At 41.7% G+C, this 17,792-nt stretch overlaps 1 protein-coding gene across 2 annotated transcripts in view; it reads right to left on the bottom strand.

Annotated features, from left to right (window-relative positions):
- sntg2 (syntrophin, gamma 2) overlaps positions 1-17,792 on the bottom strand; it is a 1,221,259-nt gene that overhangs the window by 347,728 nt on the left and 855,739 nt on the right. For both annotated transcript variants that reach the window (XM_078541872.1, XM_078541871.1), the window contains exons 6-8: positions 9,074-9,117; positions 8,916-8,957; positions 5,443-5,530 (exon numbers count right to left, since the gene is read on the bottom strand). In XM_078541872.1, coding sequence (XP_078397998.1) covers positions 5,443-5,530; positions 8,916-8,957; positions 9,074-9,117 — 174 coding nt within the window. The remainder of the gene's footprint in view (positions 1-5,442; positions 5,531-8,915; positions 8,958-9,073; positions 9,118-17,792) is intronic.

The raw sequence follows: 17,792 nt of genomic DNA on the forward strand, positions 1-17,792 counted from the left end.
ATTTAACGTGATCTGCCTGCTGAACACACCCCCGGAGGGGAGCTGTAAAATCCAGCCTAAGGAAAATGTTTCAGCTCATTACTAATATGCGACTGGATAATGATATTTTAATTTTTATGACATGAACATAATATATGTAAAATATAAGAAATGTATATTTGAGGATTACACTGGCATCTCATCAAAATCAAAAGTAAAATCATTTTCAGCTTAATTAGCTCATTTTCTGTATTCACTAAATTCTATTCAAAATACTCATTGCAAGACTTAATAGCAAATTATTCTGATGTTTTTGTGCGCTTTCAACACTTGGAAAAAATATTTAAAATCTCTTCAATCGATAGTTGGTGCTTGTGACTTCCTTGACAGGGAAAAGGCAACCCTTTGATCCGTATAATCAATAATAACATACACCCAATGTGAAAGAGAATAAAGCCCTTCTCCAGTCACTGCCAATTGCCAATTTATCAGCTAGCAAAATGACAAGTGAGTTCTAAAAACATCTGGGGTGCACTGCAATATATGTTTTGCTGCTATTCTGCAGAATGGAGTTTCCCTGGAACAAAAATTGGACATCATGCACTGTAATGTCATGGAAAAATGTCATTTAATCCCTTTTCTGACTCTGCTCATTTCTAAAACCTAGCTCATTTCTACCTGGAACCATGGAAGTTCACACCACATATGGTCATTTGGCTTACCATGTCTTTGCTATGGCAATCCAAAACTGTTTTGTCCTCTGTTCGTCACTTGCACTTCTCATTATCAAGGCTATGTGAATCTTTTGTAACATTTTCTCATGTAGATGTTGAGAGATCTGGGCCTGTTTGGAGGCCAAAATGGCATCTGATATGCATGTGCACACTTCTGCTGCAAGTCACACTGAACATCATCTTGGTGAAGGCCTGAGCATGCTGACAGCTAACATATACTGGAAGTACCACAGAGTGGGTGGATTAAAACATCAATTAGCGTACAATACTGTTTTGACACAGTGGTGTCATTTTGGAGATCAACATTCCAGCTGACACAGAGATATAAACAAAAAGCTAAAAGCTTTTCTGCCGAAGGGTCATGAAGACTCGAAACGTTAACTGATTTCTTCTCCACCGATGCTGCCAGACCTGCTGAGTTTTTCCAGGTAATTCTGTTTTTATTCCAGCTGACACCCTGTTTTAACCACACACCACATAAATGCACATTAAGCAGCAGAAAGGACCCACCACCAGTGCTATTTAAAGGGACCATCAACTATTTACAGGTTAATTGCTAGTTGATTTCTTCTGGATGTTACTTTGATTCTACAAGTGTTTGGTCCTTTCCATTTGTTTGGCTCTTTCAAGTTGCCTAAGTCTACAGCGAGTGGTGTGGCAGGTACTGAAGGAATGCTGCATACTGTACAATCTCAGCACCATGAGGGAGAAAGCATGCCATCTGAGCAGCTGAGGAGCAGCAACAGGATGAAGCAGTAGATGAGGAAAAGGAAGGGAGGAGTCAACCTCTAAAGCTCATAATGCTGACACAATTAAAGCAGAAACAGAAACAATTCCCCCACAGCCCCACACCTCATCTCCTATCTGTCACTGACCATCATAGCACTTGCTTGGCCACAATGCCAAAATAAAAACCAACACAAAATAAATGTTCCAATCCAAATGCATAAATTAAGTAAGTTTGGCCTTACATGACAGTGAACTTCCACTGCAGCACTCAGGTGTTGGGTGGCTGCTGCTTGTGCTGCATTGGAAGTTGTGACATTGCCACCAGACACTGCATGGTCCACAAGCAGGTGAATGGACTTGGCCACCACTTTCATTCTAGAAAGGATAGGCTCCAAGCTCTGTGCAAAGCCCTGTAACCAAGTTGCTGCTGGACTCCCCCATGCTTCTTGACATTAGATGCAGCCTTTCTGCCATGCTTTCCAATGCAACTAGCATTTTGCTGGCCGTAACCATTCACATTCTTCTGTCGGTTGCCCCATCAGAGTCCTTATCCGAGTCCTCTACAGTTGAACTTGCTGCAATTTCATCCTTTGGTGAGCTGGCCTCTATGTTATCCTTGACGCCTGCCCTGGCTGCAGCCCACTCACGCCAGGTATCTCACCACATGCAGATCCTTCCTCTAATCTATTGTCTAATATGCACATAGTGTCGGTTTTTGAGCTGATGGGTGCAAATGTGAAATCAAATGGCTGTCCTGTGTCTCCATGGTCACTCATTGCCTGGCCAGGTAGGACCTCTTGTGCATCTGCAAGGAAGGCACAAAAGGAAGGTAATGGTGTGGGGAGGGGAGAAAGTAAGAGGTGCATGCTTACACCGTCTGCAGCTTGTAAATCAAAAGAGAATGTGGAATGAGGGAAAGTGGGATGTGACAAAGAGGATTTGGTATGAGAATAAAGCCAGCATCGATGGTTACAGCCCTACCACAGGCCCTGGCCACAGTCATAGGTATTTCAGTAACAGCCAGCTCCGTCTCCTCTATGGGTGTTATGATACGTGCCTGTCCCATTCAGTTAACTCTTACTGCCTCCAGTTGTGTGCTACTTTGTAATGCAAGAGAGCGGGAAGTGTGTCAATGAGTATTGTGCATTCTGTTTTGCTGATGTGGTTGTCACAGTTGAATAGCTAGCAGTGTGTGCAAGCTTGGACCAGTGCACAGTGTGTAAGAGTGAGGTGAAGCATATGATTGTTAGGTGAAGCCTTGATTGATAGAGATTGTTGGTAGGTGAGTGATGGGGGTGTGATAAATTGAGTAGTGTCTGAGGCAGTGGTGTAGTTGGTAGGATATGGCATTTGAAGATGTATTCACTGACTTTGACCACTCATATGAGGCCATTGAGGTTCTTGCAACACTGCATCCAGATCCTAGGGGTTTGACTCCTGATATTGACCTCCATAGTCATCTTGTGCGTGTGCCTGAAGGGCCTCTTGTGAAAACAGGACATCTTTCCTCCTCCTCCACTATTATCTCCAGTGCAGTGCCTGAAAAATTTGAAGCCTACTCTCTTCCATGTTGTGCCTGTTCTAATATGCCTTTAAGGGACATTAACATGATATCACTGGAAGGAAAATGTGCCATTTGATCAAGTTTCACTTTTGCTTTGCGCAGAGCACACACGCATAACTCTGATGTCTTCAAACTTTATACCTACGTATAACTGTTCTTATGTGCCAAGTCTGAGTATATGAATCCACAACATGTTTACCCAATCCCTCAGGAGCGATTGGTGCCTTGTGTCGAGTACAAAAAATAGGCCCTGAAGAATCCTTCTTCGGACACCATGAAGTAGACTTCCAGTCTGGAGTATGTTAATACCAAGTCTTTATTAACAACTCTTGTACAAATGTACATATTTACAGTAGAAGGTACAGGTATGAAGCTAACCCCATTCTAGGCCTTAACCCCAAATGCGTGCATCTCCAGACTGATCCTGGCTCTGGGTCATGTGTCTCACTACTTGCTCCAGTCACAATGCACCTCCCGTTTAACAGGTGCAGGCTAGTATTAAGTCCATGCCCTTCAATTTCTGCAAAACTGGCTCTCTGTATCTATCAAACTGTCAATTCCTAGCAATTGATCAAATTCAAGCATTTTCTCTATCTGCATCTATCTCTTATTCCTCAAATGTACCAAATCTGCTATTTTGATCAGATGCTCTGCTTGTAGCTTCTGCCCCTTCACTGAATGTATCAGTTTCTCCATTTGCATTGATCTCTCTAACTTCAGCTAGTTTCCTTCCGCTTTATATATAAAAATCTCTATTTCTAACAATCTCCACATTACGATTTTGGATCCCAAACCGATGCATGCAGCTAATGAACAATGTGGTTAGCATTAGCTGCAAATAGGAATCATTGCATTGAGCAGCCTGCACAAAATGAGCATGCTGCTTGGAATACACTGAACAAGCACAGGTTAAGTGAACATCACGACTCTCACCCATTTTTGGGGGCTGTCCAGTTTATCCCCAGATAGTATGATCTATCATTGGCAATTGTTACTGCTGATTATAATTTTGGTTTCATCTGCCACCAAATCTTGCTCAGCACTATTACATTTACACTTTGTTGTATGTTCCTGTAAGTCAGAGGACAATATCCAACGCTAAACCTCCTCTCCAAACACCAGGTACCAGACAGACAGAGTGCACCCAAAGTATGCCTGAATTTGATGGAATCTGTCATTCATATGACCCCCTTGCCCTACCCCCACCACCACCACCCCACCCCCACCCCCTGCTGCTTCTCTATGGCAGGATTTTCCATTGGGAATAGGGTTCGGAAACCTAAGTGCAGCTGCAGGCCTGACAGCCAATTGACCAAAGGCTCCTTCAAAGAAAAACAAGGTTTTTCACCTTTTAAGCCTTTTCCCCTTGCTATCATCCCCCCTCATAAGCTCTGATCTGAGGGGAACTCAGGTAAAAGGTCCCATGACAGCTTTGTCAGGTGACCCTGCTTCTGGGCACGCTTGCAGGGTAATTGCAGGGCTGGAATTAATGCACCCCTTTGGCCTCATTTCCAAAGAAGTATTTAGTCTTGTTGGATCCAGTACCCTGGTTTGTTGGGGCTAAAGGATCTGGGTTGCAGGCTTGATTCGGGGTGACCGAGTTGGTACCAAGACAGAGAAGATGAGTAGACCATTCTTAGAATAAACACATTCTGTTTATTTACAAAAGGAACTTAGAAGCTACACTTATGTGTTTACAACTCAAAACTCTGTCTTTACTCTTCAGGCTCTAACTCAAGACTATTGATGACAGAGGTAGCCCGTGCTACTCTGCTATTGGGTACCAAGATCATGTGATCTTACATTACAACGTTTGTCTTAAAGGTATATTACACATTAGATTACTACAGGTCTACACTAATTGCAGGCACAAGTCCTGCCTCAATCCTCAAGGGAAACTTTAGAAACATCAGGGCAACACACTAGTACACAGATAATTAACTTGTTAGGGGAGATGTTAACCAATTAAAAGTAACAATTACAAAAACATTGTATAAGTGCAAATTGTTACTTGTACAAGGTTTAATGAAGGTAAATTAACCTATTGACTGAGCATTTTATTAAAATAATGGACAGAATAACTTGTAACTACTAATATTACATTGCATGATTTACACTTGCTTTTGTGGCTGGTAAGCTGCCAAGTGGCATAAGAGCATATCATATCTCAGAAGGTAATTGAAATATATTTACAAAGGTATTCAAAAATACATAAATAATATAGAACTTTTCAGATATATTCAGGTACTAATGTGAGCAGCTAACTGAGACAACAGTTATTTATAATGACATTCCATGTAGTGCTGCCTCAAGGCCTTCTGTGTCACATTCAATGAGGCAATCTCACAGGAGATTGCCTGTGTCAATGCTGTTGTTATTTAACAGCATAAAAGCAGAAAAGAACAATAAACCAATCCATATTATTCTGTCTCTTACCTAGTGGGAGTTTAAGGAAGGAAGGGGCTTCCCTGAGGTACTGAACGGTGATAGTAACTTCATCCCCAGCATTTCGCAGGAGGTGCACCTGTCAGTGTGATTTATAACAACAGCTTTACTGCAAAGAAGCCACCAGATATAGCAAATACAACAAAAACATCACCATCTTTCATTGTATTTATCCTGACCACGTGCCAACTTATCTTAATATACAGAGATTAAACAAAATTGAGATCACTGAACTTAAATCAATTAAAGACCAATTAGAAAGCTGTGAAGAGCAAGTGATGAGGTAAAGATTGATCTTCATTCCACCTGTTTTACAGACGGACATTCTGCATCCAAAAACACGCCAGAAAGGACTCAACCAGATATTTTCCAGGTGTCCCAGGTGATTGCCTGAAAGATGTCTTATTCTGTTTACATATATAAAACAGAGGCTAATGCTGATTCTAAAGCCCCCAGATGATCATGAGTGCTGCACATGAATCTCCTGAAATGATGCTTGGCTAACATTATGTCAAGTGGAGAAAGAATGTTTCCAGGTGTATAATTGCTATTTTATTAAGCAATCTTTTTTATTTATCCTCACTGAGACCTGCTCTGTACTTTCTGTTTCTTTGAATGCATTTTTATGGCATCATATGAGCACATTCAAATTTGAAGAGCTTCTATGATTTCATTTTTTAAACATGTTGTGTTGGACCGATGGCTTCAAACTTTAATTTTCATATTTGAGGAAGGAATTTATAGTGTGAGTTCCATGCATTCCTCCAGCCCTGATCATTTATGTTGACTTCTGCTTGTTATATGGTAATTTTGACAATCTGGTGAATGCTAATGAAATAGACTAAAAACTTTATGCGTAAATTTATGTTGGCAAAACAGGAATGAAAAAGGATGTACATTTTGTCACAGCCTGGCGATTACACCCCTGTAGGAAATTCCAGGCTGATATGTTAATTTGATGCCCTGTCTCATAGTTGAGGATGTACTTAAAAGATCCCATGACACCATCACTGGTTTCTTGCCTCATATTCATCCCTCAACCAGCATCACGAAAAATAGGTTAACTGGTCACTTGTCTCATTGCTATTTTTGTGACCTTGATGTTTCAGGTACATAAACATAGTGCTAACTGAGACTAATGAGACAACAGGTATTTAATATATAATGAACAAATAGCCTTGTTTGCCTATATCATAAGAGTGGCAGCACTTAGCATTGAAGTGCTTTGAAACATCCTGAAGATGTGAAAGGTTCTATATAATGCAAGTTTGAGGGAAGAAGATTGAGAGGTGATTTAGCAGATTGATGGGATTATCTGATCCAGGTTTTTAAAATGTCAAAATGATTTGGTGAAGGAAAATTATGCCTAACTAATTTGGTGGAGTTTTTTTGAAGAGGTAACAGAAATGGTTGATGAGGAAAAGGCCATTGATGTGGTGTATATGGACTTTCAAAAGGCATTCGATACAGTGCCACACACAGACTTGTGAGGAAAGTTATAGGTCATGGAATAAAAGGGACAGTAGCAACGTGGATACAAAATTGGCTGAGGGATGGGAAACAGAGAGTAATGGTTAATGGGTATTTTTCAGGCTGGAAGGTGGCCTGTAGTGGAGTTCCCCAGAGGTCGGTATCAGGACACTTGCTCTTCCTGATATATATATATTTAAATGATCTAGATCTTGGTGTGAAGGGGTCAATTTCAAAATTTGAAGATGACACAAAACTTGGGAGAATTGTAAACTGTGAGGAGAGCAGTGTGAAACTTCAAAAGGGCATTGACACATTGGTGGAGTGGGCAGAAAGGTGGCAGATGAAGTTCAATGCAGAGAAGTGTGAGGTGATACACTTTGGTACAAAGAAAATGAGGAGACAATATAAAATAAAGGATACTATTCTAAAGGGTGTGCAGGAGCAGAGAGACCTGGGTGTATACGTACATAAGTCATTAAAGGTGGCAGGACAGGTAGAGAGAGATGTTTCTAAAACATACAGTATTCTATGGTTTCATTAATAAGGGCATAGATTACAAGAGCATAAGACACTGGTTAGACCTCAGTTGGAGTATTATGTACAGTCCTGGGTGCCACACTATAGGAAGGATGTGAACTCATTGGAGAGAGTGTAGAAGAGGTTTACGAGAATGGTTCCAGGGATGAGACACTTCAGTTATGAGGAAAGATTGGAGAAGTTGGGACTGTTTTCCTTGGAGAGGAGAGGGCTGAGAGGAGACTTGATAAAAGTTTTCAAAATAATGAGGGGCCTGGACAAAGTAGATAGGGAGAAACTGTTCCCACTCTAAAATGGTGCCCTCTGGTTTTCGATCCATTTACAAGTGTTTTGTAAAAGAAGCAAATGCGAGGCGAGAAGAAACTTTTACATACAGCGATTAGTTAGGGTTTGGAGTGCACAGCCTGGAAGTGTGGTGCAGGTAGGTTCAATTGAGGCATTCAAGAGAGCATTAAATGATTAACTAAATAGAAACAATGTGCAGGGTTACAGGGAAAAGGCAGGAGATTGGTACTAAGTTAAAATGCTCAGAGAGCTGGTGCACACACGATTGGCTGAATGGCCTCCTTATACACTAACAATTCTGTGACTCTGTGGCAGGGTGGGTACAGAAAACCAATTTCTAGTAGAGAAATTCAGAGCAAGGGCACAATTAAAGTTTGACCTTTTAGAAGGGAAATGCAAAACCACTTTTTCATACAAAGGGTAGTGAAATTCTCAAAGTTTTTGCCCCCAAGGTTTGTGGATACTGGGTCAGTGGCAATTTTCAAGACTGAGATTGATGATGAATTTTTGGGCCGTAAGGGTATCAAGATGGGTAAATGGAGTTGAGTTACAGATCAGGCAAAAGCTAATTGAACAGCAGGACAGGCTGGATGGCCTACTTCTGTCTCTAGTTTCTTACACTGTCCCAATCCTGCATGCTTTACTATGAAGTGACTACATTCATTTCTTTTCTATGAATTTTTTATCCTACTTGAGGTCATTTGATTTATTTACTCTTGAAGTAATTCAGAATTTGGCAATTTGACTTTCCCCTTGCCACCATGTATATCCTGTTGCTATTTACATTGCTTGCGCCTGCCATCTAACACCCTAACCATAGTGATGATGCCAAGATTTATCCTGACTTATCCCATGTGTTGCCAGTGTTGCAATCAAGAAAGCAAAGTACAATAATATGCATAGCATAACAGGGCAGCATTAATGTGGGTGCATCCAACATAATGCTTTCTCCCCTTGCCTTGAGGGCAATTTGATTATTGATCACGTCCACTAACTCTTCACGCAATGATACAAAACAGATAACTTGCTTTGAAAATACGTTAGTGAACTATATTCAGTGGGTGCAATGTTAGTACAAGTTGCTGGTATTTCATTGCTGATTTGTTCCCTATTGCATTAAATTGGAGAATGTAACCTTTAGCAAATGCATCAGACTACTTAATACTCACCACTTCTTCATGTGTAGCATTTTCAACATTAATGCCATTAACCTGCAAAAAAAGTATATATGTGTCTATATATTTTCCACATACAATTTTAGACTAGTGAAGTACACACAACTCTTAAGCAGAACAAACTATAAAACCAATATAAATGTTCTACTAACTTGCAGCACTGCATCTCCAACGAATAACATCCCAGTCTGGTCAGCTATATACCAAAGGAGAAAAGAAAAGTGTGTGAGAAAGTGTGGTGGAAAGAATGTACGCAGTCAAGAGGCTTCTTAATGAAGGATAGTTTAGAGCCCAGTGTAATTCCCCACATTGCCAATTCTTTCCTGTATCAGGGGCTCTAACCAGTATAACTGGGGTAGATCTTGACTTTCTGCATAAGTGTAAAATGGGTGATAGTGAGCTGGCAGCCCTTTTTCCCACTTTCTCGATTGACAATTGAGTTTCATGGAGAGAAAAATTGTGAGAGATGTAAAACAGGTTGCTAACTCACCATCACCCTTTTTACACCATTTTGCACAAAATCAAGGACCATCCGACTGATTTCAAAAGGTGGACATAAGACTTCTTTGGAGACAGGAGATTGATTTTTCCTTGTGAACAGTAAATGCCACTGCTGTCTAATAAATAAAGTTCATGTTAAAGAAAAGTGAAGCCCCACATTTCCATACATACCACCAGAATTGGAAGCAACAGATATTCATTAGCTTTTTGTGCAGCTGTACAAAGTGTTACACCTTACATTATTTTGTTTGTCCTGGAGGGGTTAGCAAATTGAATAAATGCTGAAAGAGAGGTGCAAAATTATTTGACTTTCAACAGGGGGGTAAAAAACCCAATCAATCCTAAAATTCTAATGTTATTTATTTTCATACTTGCAAGCAAAAAAATATTGAAGCGGTAAATAAATCGATAGACTTTTATTTCAGAAACATTGAATCCAATTCTTAAAGATTTCTGTATCCCTACTGTTTTCCTGTAACTGTTTTGCATTGTTAATTGTTACTACAATTTAGATAATATTCCACTATATTGAACCAATTTGGGAATTATATGACTCACCATTAGCATCCCTTGAATATGCAGGTTTGGAGCTATTAAGGAGAAAGACATTGGGCGGAATCGTCCCAGATTTGCACTAAGTGCGGTAACGGGTGTGAAAAAAATAATTTTACCCGCCAGCCACAATGGCAAGTTTTCACGCCGTATTGTCCCCTTCCCACCTCACAAACAAACACACTGGATCGCTGGCGGGCAGCCTCCGAATAGCCCACCACACCATTACCTCGCTGCTTTCTCATGCCGGGCATCATATTTAAAATGCAGCCACGTGCACACTTCTCAATGCTTGCAGCCCAGGACTGCTCCAGTCAAGGCATAGCCCCAAAAACCAGGAAGATTGCAGCCCACAATTCAGGGGTGCACCCCTGGGACACCTTCCGGACACCATGGAGGCCTGCCATGAAGTCCTCTACCCCCACTCTGGCCACAGGAGGCCCGTGTGTCTCACCACACCATCCAGTCATCCAGTGCAGAAAATGGATGAATGATCTCATCCTTGCCACCAGTGTAAGTCAACCATTCATCACTCTGAACTCACATACTCACAAGGCCATCACACATTCTTGACTTTGGAATGGTCTTCCTTAAAAGGTGGTTTATGCAGAGCCCTTGAATATCTTTAAGGCAGAGGTAGATAGATTCTTGATAAGTAAGGGATGAAAGGTTATTAGGGGGCAGGAATATGAGGTTAAAATCAGGTCAACCATGACCTTATTGAACATCGGAGCAGGCTTGAGGGGCCATGGCCTACTCCTGCTCCTAATTCATATATTTGTATTCACTGGCATCTCACTCACTGCCAGCTCAAGGGACATTACCACTCACTCTTTCACACACATGCTCACATCTCCATCTTGCCTCATCTCCTCTGGAGATTGGCTCCTCAGCTCTCACCCTCTTGCGGCCACTTGCACAGATCAACATGTGCCCCCACAAACACCTTGGGATATCTCTCTTCCCCAATGCAGCCCTTTCCCTGCAGACTCTTCCCTTGCCTGAGCCCTCTTCCCTCTTCCCAAAGCAAGCCCTAGCACTGAAGCCATTGAAAAGCCACCCCCGCCTTTCAGCTGGTCTGGTAGGTAGAGACCTGCATGTGAGACCCCTTAAAAGTGATGCGGTGCTGCCTCTGAAGCCTGGCGCTGATGACTGCAAGTGCTGCCCAAAGCAAGGTAGGCAAACAAACCTCGAAGTCCCAAGCGAATTGTAGATCTCCAGGTGCATGTTGCTTATGTACAGCTGTGAAACACGCCGGCGTTCAATCACGCCGCAGTGTCTGGAAGACCCAATGTGGGGGTGATTCCGGCGAGCATTACTCGTAATGAGATGCCAAAGTATTGAAATAAGGTTCCCAATGTGCAGCAGCGGGAAATGCGGCCCGCCATTGATGGGTGGAGGGGATGATTGCAAACTGGTTTCACAACAGTGTAAAACTGACTTTTGGCCTTCTTGCAATTTGTCCACTCACGCCCACCATGATGCCCGCCGCCAACGGGAGCGGAAAATTCCAGCCAGTGTAAAGAACACCAACATTAAATCAAATATTGAAATAGGTGGAATTAAACAACACCAACAACGTTAAAAATTATGTAAAATGTATAATTAAAGTAATTATTTTTTTAACCAGCCCATACGTTGCAATTTTCTTCATAAGAATTGAGACAAATTTTGTAATCATTAATAACCAAAAAAGGAAAATGTTGGAAAAACTTTTTATCTTGTTATCATTAACTTATCTGTTCCTTCAAGTATTCCAAGGCTACCTTTGAGAGGGAGAGCAGGAAGAAGATTAATTCTAACCAATACACCTAGTTCAGATTAAATTCATTAAAAAAGTATTGCATCTTGAAATGTCAGATGTCTGAAACCACTTCACACAATACTTGTTGAAGCGAAGTGAGGGTATCGTATAGACAAACATGGCAGCCATGCTGCACCAGACACAACCCACAGAAACACAATCAGATGACTAATCAGTTAATCTATTCTATGTGGCATTGGCGAGTAGGATGACAACACATTTCCACTGTAAAAGAATCAATTAGGTGTTTAAGATTGAACTTACTTGTTTATGGAAGAACAAACATAGGCTTGGACCTCGTTCTCAGTGTGACAGGCAGTTGATAGATTCTGACAATTGACTAGACTTGACCTTATTTTTGATTGCTGTTATTTTAATAAAGCAAGTTATTTTAACAAAGCTAGATGGGCTACTGTTGTGAGAAGTGAAGACAAATATTGTTGGTTGCTTCTTCTAAATAGATCTATTTAAAACCAATGTAATTCAGGTCCAAATGCGTATTATATGTTATAAACGAAACTCTCAGTAATAAATAGTGTATTGGTGTATTAGAACAGTAATAGTGGAGTTCAAAATTATAAAGTTTTTTGATAAAGTAGTTTGGGAGAAATTGTTCTCACTGGTGGGTGTGTCAGTAACCAGGGTACAAAGATTTAAGATAATTGGCAAAAGAACAGAGGTGAAACAAGGAGAAAGTTTTTTATGCATGAGTTGTTACGATTTGGACTGTACTGCCTGACTGGTGAAGCTGATGCAATAGTAACCTTCAAAGGAAATTTGATATTTACTCAAAGAAAACACTGCCAGGGCTTTGGGGAAAAAATAGAGTGAGTTTAGCTAGATAGTTCTTTCAAAGAACCAGTACAGGCATGATGAGCAGAATGGCCTCTCTTTGTGCTGTAAAATTTTATGAAAGTCATATGTTGTGATGTCAGAAGTAAATCAAAACTGCAGTCATCCATAGAAATCAGAATTTCTTATTATGTTTAATTTCAACCCACAGAGAAGTTCAACCAGCCAGCACAGAAAGAAAGCTTTTCAGAGTTCAAGAGCACAGCAATTTAACAACAGAAAGAGGATGAAAATTTGCATTAAAATGCTTTAACTTATGGTGTAGGGCAACACATTATGCAAGTTTATTTTTTTTTAAATCACATTTAAATTAAAATATTGTTATGATCCAGCAGTTGGGTAAAGCTGAGTCATTTAAAAATGCCAGAGGGAAACTTCAAACAACTGTCATAACCTATAATTTTAAGTGGTATGTTTGTGATGCAACTCTAAATTCAGGAATCAGAGCAACAGTTCTCGAGAGGTTTCATATTAAACTAAATGAAACATTTTATTAATTTACACAAGTTAAATATATACACATGGCTACAAATTACTACGATCATAACTTATTAACAAATTCCCAAACTAACCTCCATTAAGGCAACAGTACCCATAGACTTAACCAGACACCAGGCAAAGCATTTTCACCTTACAAATTCAAAATGAGGCTCTTTTCATTTTGGTTCCTGTGGAGATAGTTGGAGGCTCACAGCTGCTTTACATTGCCTCTGCCCTGCACAGACGAGAACTGCTATCGGTTATATCCAGCACATCTCATTGAATGTAAATTCTCATTGTATCACCAGCCTCTTTGAGCTCCTCTTCTAACAATAAAACCCCTTTCATAGCACCAATTTTATCAGTAATATAAACATCTTACTTGGTCTCTGCTAGCCAGGTGCCAGGTTTTGCCCCACTTCTTGAATGCTCTATTCAAAAAATGCAAATGCACTCTACCTCTCTTACATCTCAAAACTAGTACACATCAAAGCACCCAGACTACCTGGCTTTAATCCAATTAAGACACACCCACAGACTAAACCTCTATTTTAAAAGAAAAATATTTTGCTGTAATATTATATACATTAATAGTTTCATGACAATATCAGGAAAATGTCAATCAGTAATATTGCTCCAAAATGTAAATTCGCAATATATTTAGAAGAATGATGCTGTTCCTTGCAGTATGAATAAATCCCATAGAGTTTCATTCTCAATATTCCATGAAGTAGAAGAGGAGCTGAAAGGAATGTGACTAACTATCTGGCAACAATGAGGAAGTAACTGAACTAATTGAATGGTGCTTGGAGAAAGGCTGTATGTTCAGGAAAATGAGTAAATTATAGTTCATACATGATCTGTGAATCTAATTCATTAAGAATAAGGACTTTGTTTATGTTGAAACATTTTATCCCAGCAAGCTTGAGCAAGAGGTTAACTTATTTGCGGAGTAACAACTGTTGACTGAACACTTCAAATGGCTATCTGGTATGCTAAAGGTGGGTGGCCTAAGTAAAGGATTCCCAATGAATTCAGCACTTGGTAAATATTCCAAGCTGCACACTCAGTTTGAGCATGAGTTGCTGCTCCCTTGAGGAGAAAGAATCCTTGAGGAGTATTGGTATAAACTCAAGACTATCATTAATATATTCTTACATTCAGTGGCATCAGCTGGTCTATAAGCCATCTGAGTTTCTTCCTTTCTTGGGAGTTAACTCACAATACACTAAATCCACCTTTAGGACAGTGCAATCTAGGATGTAACAAAAGCATCCTCTTGTGATGTGGGTCAGATATATGTGCCTTTTGCACAAGCATTTCTTGATTATCTCTGAGGGTAGACCAAACCCATAACCTCTACCATCTAGAAGGACAAGGGCAGCAGATACATGGGAACACCATCACCTGGAAGTTCCCCTCCAAGTCAGTCACCATCCTGATTGGAAATATATTGCCGTTCCTTCACTGTCACTGGGTCAAAATCCTGGAACTTCCTCCCTAACAGCACTGTGGATGTACCTACAGCACATGGACTGCAGCAGTTCAGGGAGGCAGCTCATCAGCACCTTCTCAAGGGCACTTAGGGATGGGCAATAAATGCTGGCCTAGCCAGTGAAGCCCACATCCCTTGAATGAATTTTAAAAAGTGCATACTGGTGAGATGAGTCCTGATACAAATCATAAAATTGCTTTAGTTCACATCAGACCAACATACAGAACAACATCTATGATCAAGTTCATTTATTTCAATCAACATAGCTTGTTTTCATGTAATATAAAATAGTGAAAGCACATTTTTCATTTCAGTTGGTGATTTTATTTAATTTAAACAAAATATGAATTTTCAACTCTCGTGCCTGGTGGGAACAGGACAATAGTGCCTATAGGACCTGCTGTGTAGACCTGTAGCTGCAGTGGCAGCAGTGTTTCCTTGGTCTCTCACTAGGCAGCTGGAATAGCCTCCTCTGTAACGTGGCAAGGCTATTTAAAATGTTAATTGGAGTCCTGTAACATATATGGCAGCCTAGTTGACATTTGTGCAGAAGCAGAAGGAACACTGTGCATGCTCTGCCAAATATCTGGTGACCTGGTCGACAATACCCAGCAACTGAGTGGAGCCAAAGAGTGAAGTTTGGGAGAGGCGAGTTCCCTTCTAGCACCAGTTGTGGACCAGAAAGAGCAAAGGTGCACCACCCATCTTATGAACTTAACCTGCTCCCCCACTTCCTTCGATGAATAGACCCCCTCCCTGTGATCGCTGACACCATCCGGAGCATACCCCACCTCATGATGACAAACACCCACTCTCACCTACAAATGGAACTCTCGCCACCCCTTCTGCTATCTATGACCCCATCTTCACTGATCTGTATTAATGATGGGGAGTGATGTTTCATATTTCATTTTCTATCATTATCTCCATGGTAATACCGGAGCCTCGAAACACCAGCACCCTATAGGCATGCAGCATTACTGGGAGAGACATAATGTAAAGAATTTACAGCCCCAAGGCAGAATCAGTGATCGATTCAGGCCCAGTAGATTGGCAGTTCTACATTGACAGATTTGCTATTCTAGCGGAATCCTGATTTTTAAATTTTATCTTTGAAGCAGCTTTTCTGTTTAAGTTATGGTGGATGTTCATCCCCCAAGCAATGGCTGTATTCCACCTCTCCCTACACAATGACAAACTCCTAAGCACAAGCCAAAATACTGCTGTCAGCCGACCTAAATCTTTGATTGAGGATGACCCAACAAACTTTGACAGGGTCAGCATCAAATTATTCAGGTGGGTGGGAAGACCCACCCCACCACATTCCCAGTGGATAATCTCAACACAAATATTCAGAAAGGAACATTAACCAAGGCACTATCATTATGGCATCTTTAATATCAGCCTGAACAGAACTTCAGTAGAACAATATATTATGCTTACTATATTATGGTATTATATTAATGACAGATGAAGGTATAGAGTGTACATTGTAGCCAAATTTACTGATGATACAAAGTTAGATAGGAAATCAAGTTGTGAGGAGCATGAAAGAGTCTGCAAAGGGGTGTAGATATTTTAAATGAGTGGACAAAAATTTGGCAGATGGAGCATAATGTGGGAAAATGCGAGGTTACCCAGTTTGGTAGAAAAAAATAGAAAAGATAAATATGATTAAATGGAGAAACTACAGAATATTGTGGTACAGAGGGATCTGGGTATCCTCATACACGAAACACAAAAAGTTAACTTGCGGGTACAGTAGAGAATTAGGAAGGTAAATGGAATATTGGCCTTCATGGCAAGGCAGATGGAATATTAAAGTATGCAAGTCCTGCTACAACTGTACAGGGCATTGGTGAAACCACGCCTAGGGCAGAATTTTATGTTTGTCGGGCAGGCGGGTAGCCGATCTCTGCCGGCAAAACGGGCCGCGCCGCCATTTTGCGCGGGTGGGCCAATTAAGGCCCGCCCAGCACATTTCAGACTCCCGTGTACAGCGGGAAATTCAAATGTGCGGCGGGTGTGTACAGACCATCGGTTCCAATGGGGAACCAGCAGTCTGTATGAAGAAAGGCCAGGCCGCCTCCTTTAGGCTGCTCACCATGGCCAACGACCGGGCTCCAGAGGAGGTCAGAGCAGAGGAGGAGAAGGGAGGCAGGCTGCAGGGTAGGCCAGCGGGGGGCCAATGTGCTCCTCGGTTCTCTGATGCCTGCCTTGCTGCCCTCCTCGAAGAGGTGTCAAATCATTGGGAGGTGTTGTTTCCCGAGGATGGTAGGAGGGTCCCCCACTTGACCAGGCAGGCATGGCAGGAGGTGGCGGAGGCAATAAGCTCTCAAGATGCTGTGCAACACACAGGAACTCAGTGCCGCAAACGCTTCAATGATTTGTTGCGCTCTGGAAGGGTGAGTACTATGTCGGCCTTGGCCATATTACCCAGCGGGTAGCCCTAGCCTTTGAGCCCCTCACCCCCACCCCCACCGCCCCGCACGTCTTAGTGTTGTTACTGCATTGGGCATTTGGCGCACGCTGGGTGGGCAAACAGATAGTGACCATGCTTACATCAGCCTTATTGGTTGAGGAGAAGATGGGTTCTCCCCGCAGCATAGGTTGGTGTTTGATGCATTTGAGTAGTCTGGGGGCAACCTGCAGGGGAGGCAGCTAGACACATACTCAGAACTCCAACACATGTCATATTGATGATGATGAGATGGTGGAAGGGGAGCCTCAAGGTGTCGTGGCCAAGAGCCATCTGCTGGCCTCGGCGCCGCACCTAGTTGTGCCTCCTTGCCATGGGTGCTAAGACCCGTGTGTTATTCAAAGTAATGGACGCTGAATGTGTCCAAGGTGGCCGCTGGGGGAGGGGGTTGGGAGCAGCCGGGTGGTGGTGGTGGTGTTCCCATCTATCTGCTGCCCTTGTCCTTCTAGGTGGTAGTGGTTGTGCATTTGGAAGGTGCTGTCTAAGGAGCCTTGGTGAATTCCTGCAGTGCATCTTGTAGACGGTACACACTGTGCATCGGTGGTGGACGGAGTGACTGTTTGTGGATTTGGTGCCAATCAAGTGGACTGCTTTGTCCTGGATGGTGTCCAGCTTCTTCAGTGTTGTAGGAGCTGCACTCATCCAGGCAAGTGGGGAGTATTCCACCACACTCCTGACTTGTTTATATAGATGATGGACAGACTTTGG

This window comes from Cetorhinus maximus, chromosome 5 (assembly GCF_964194155.1).
Source record: "Cetorhinus maximus chromosome 5, sCetMax3.hap1.1, whole genome shotgun sequence".
Taxonomy (NCBI): Eukaryota; Metazoa; Chordata; class Chondrichthyes; order Lamniformes; family Cetorhinidae; genus Cetorhinus; species Cetorhinus maximus.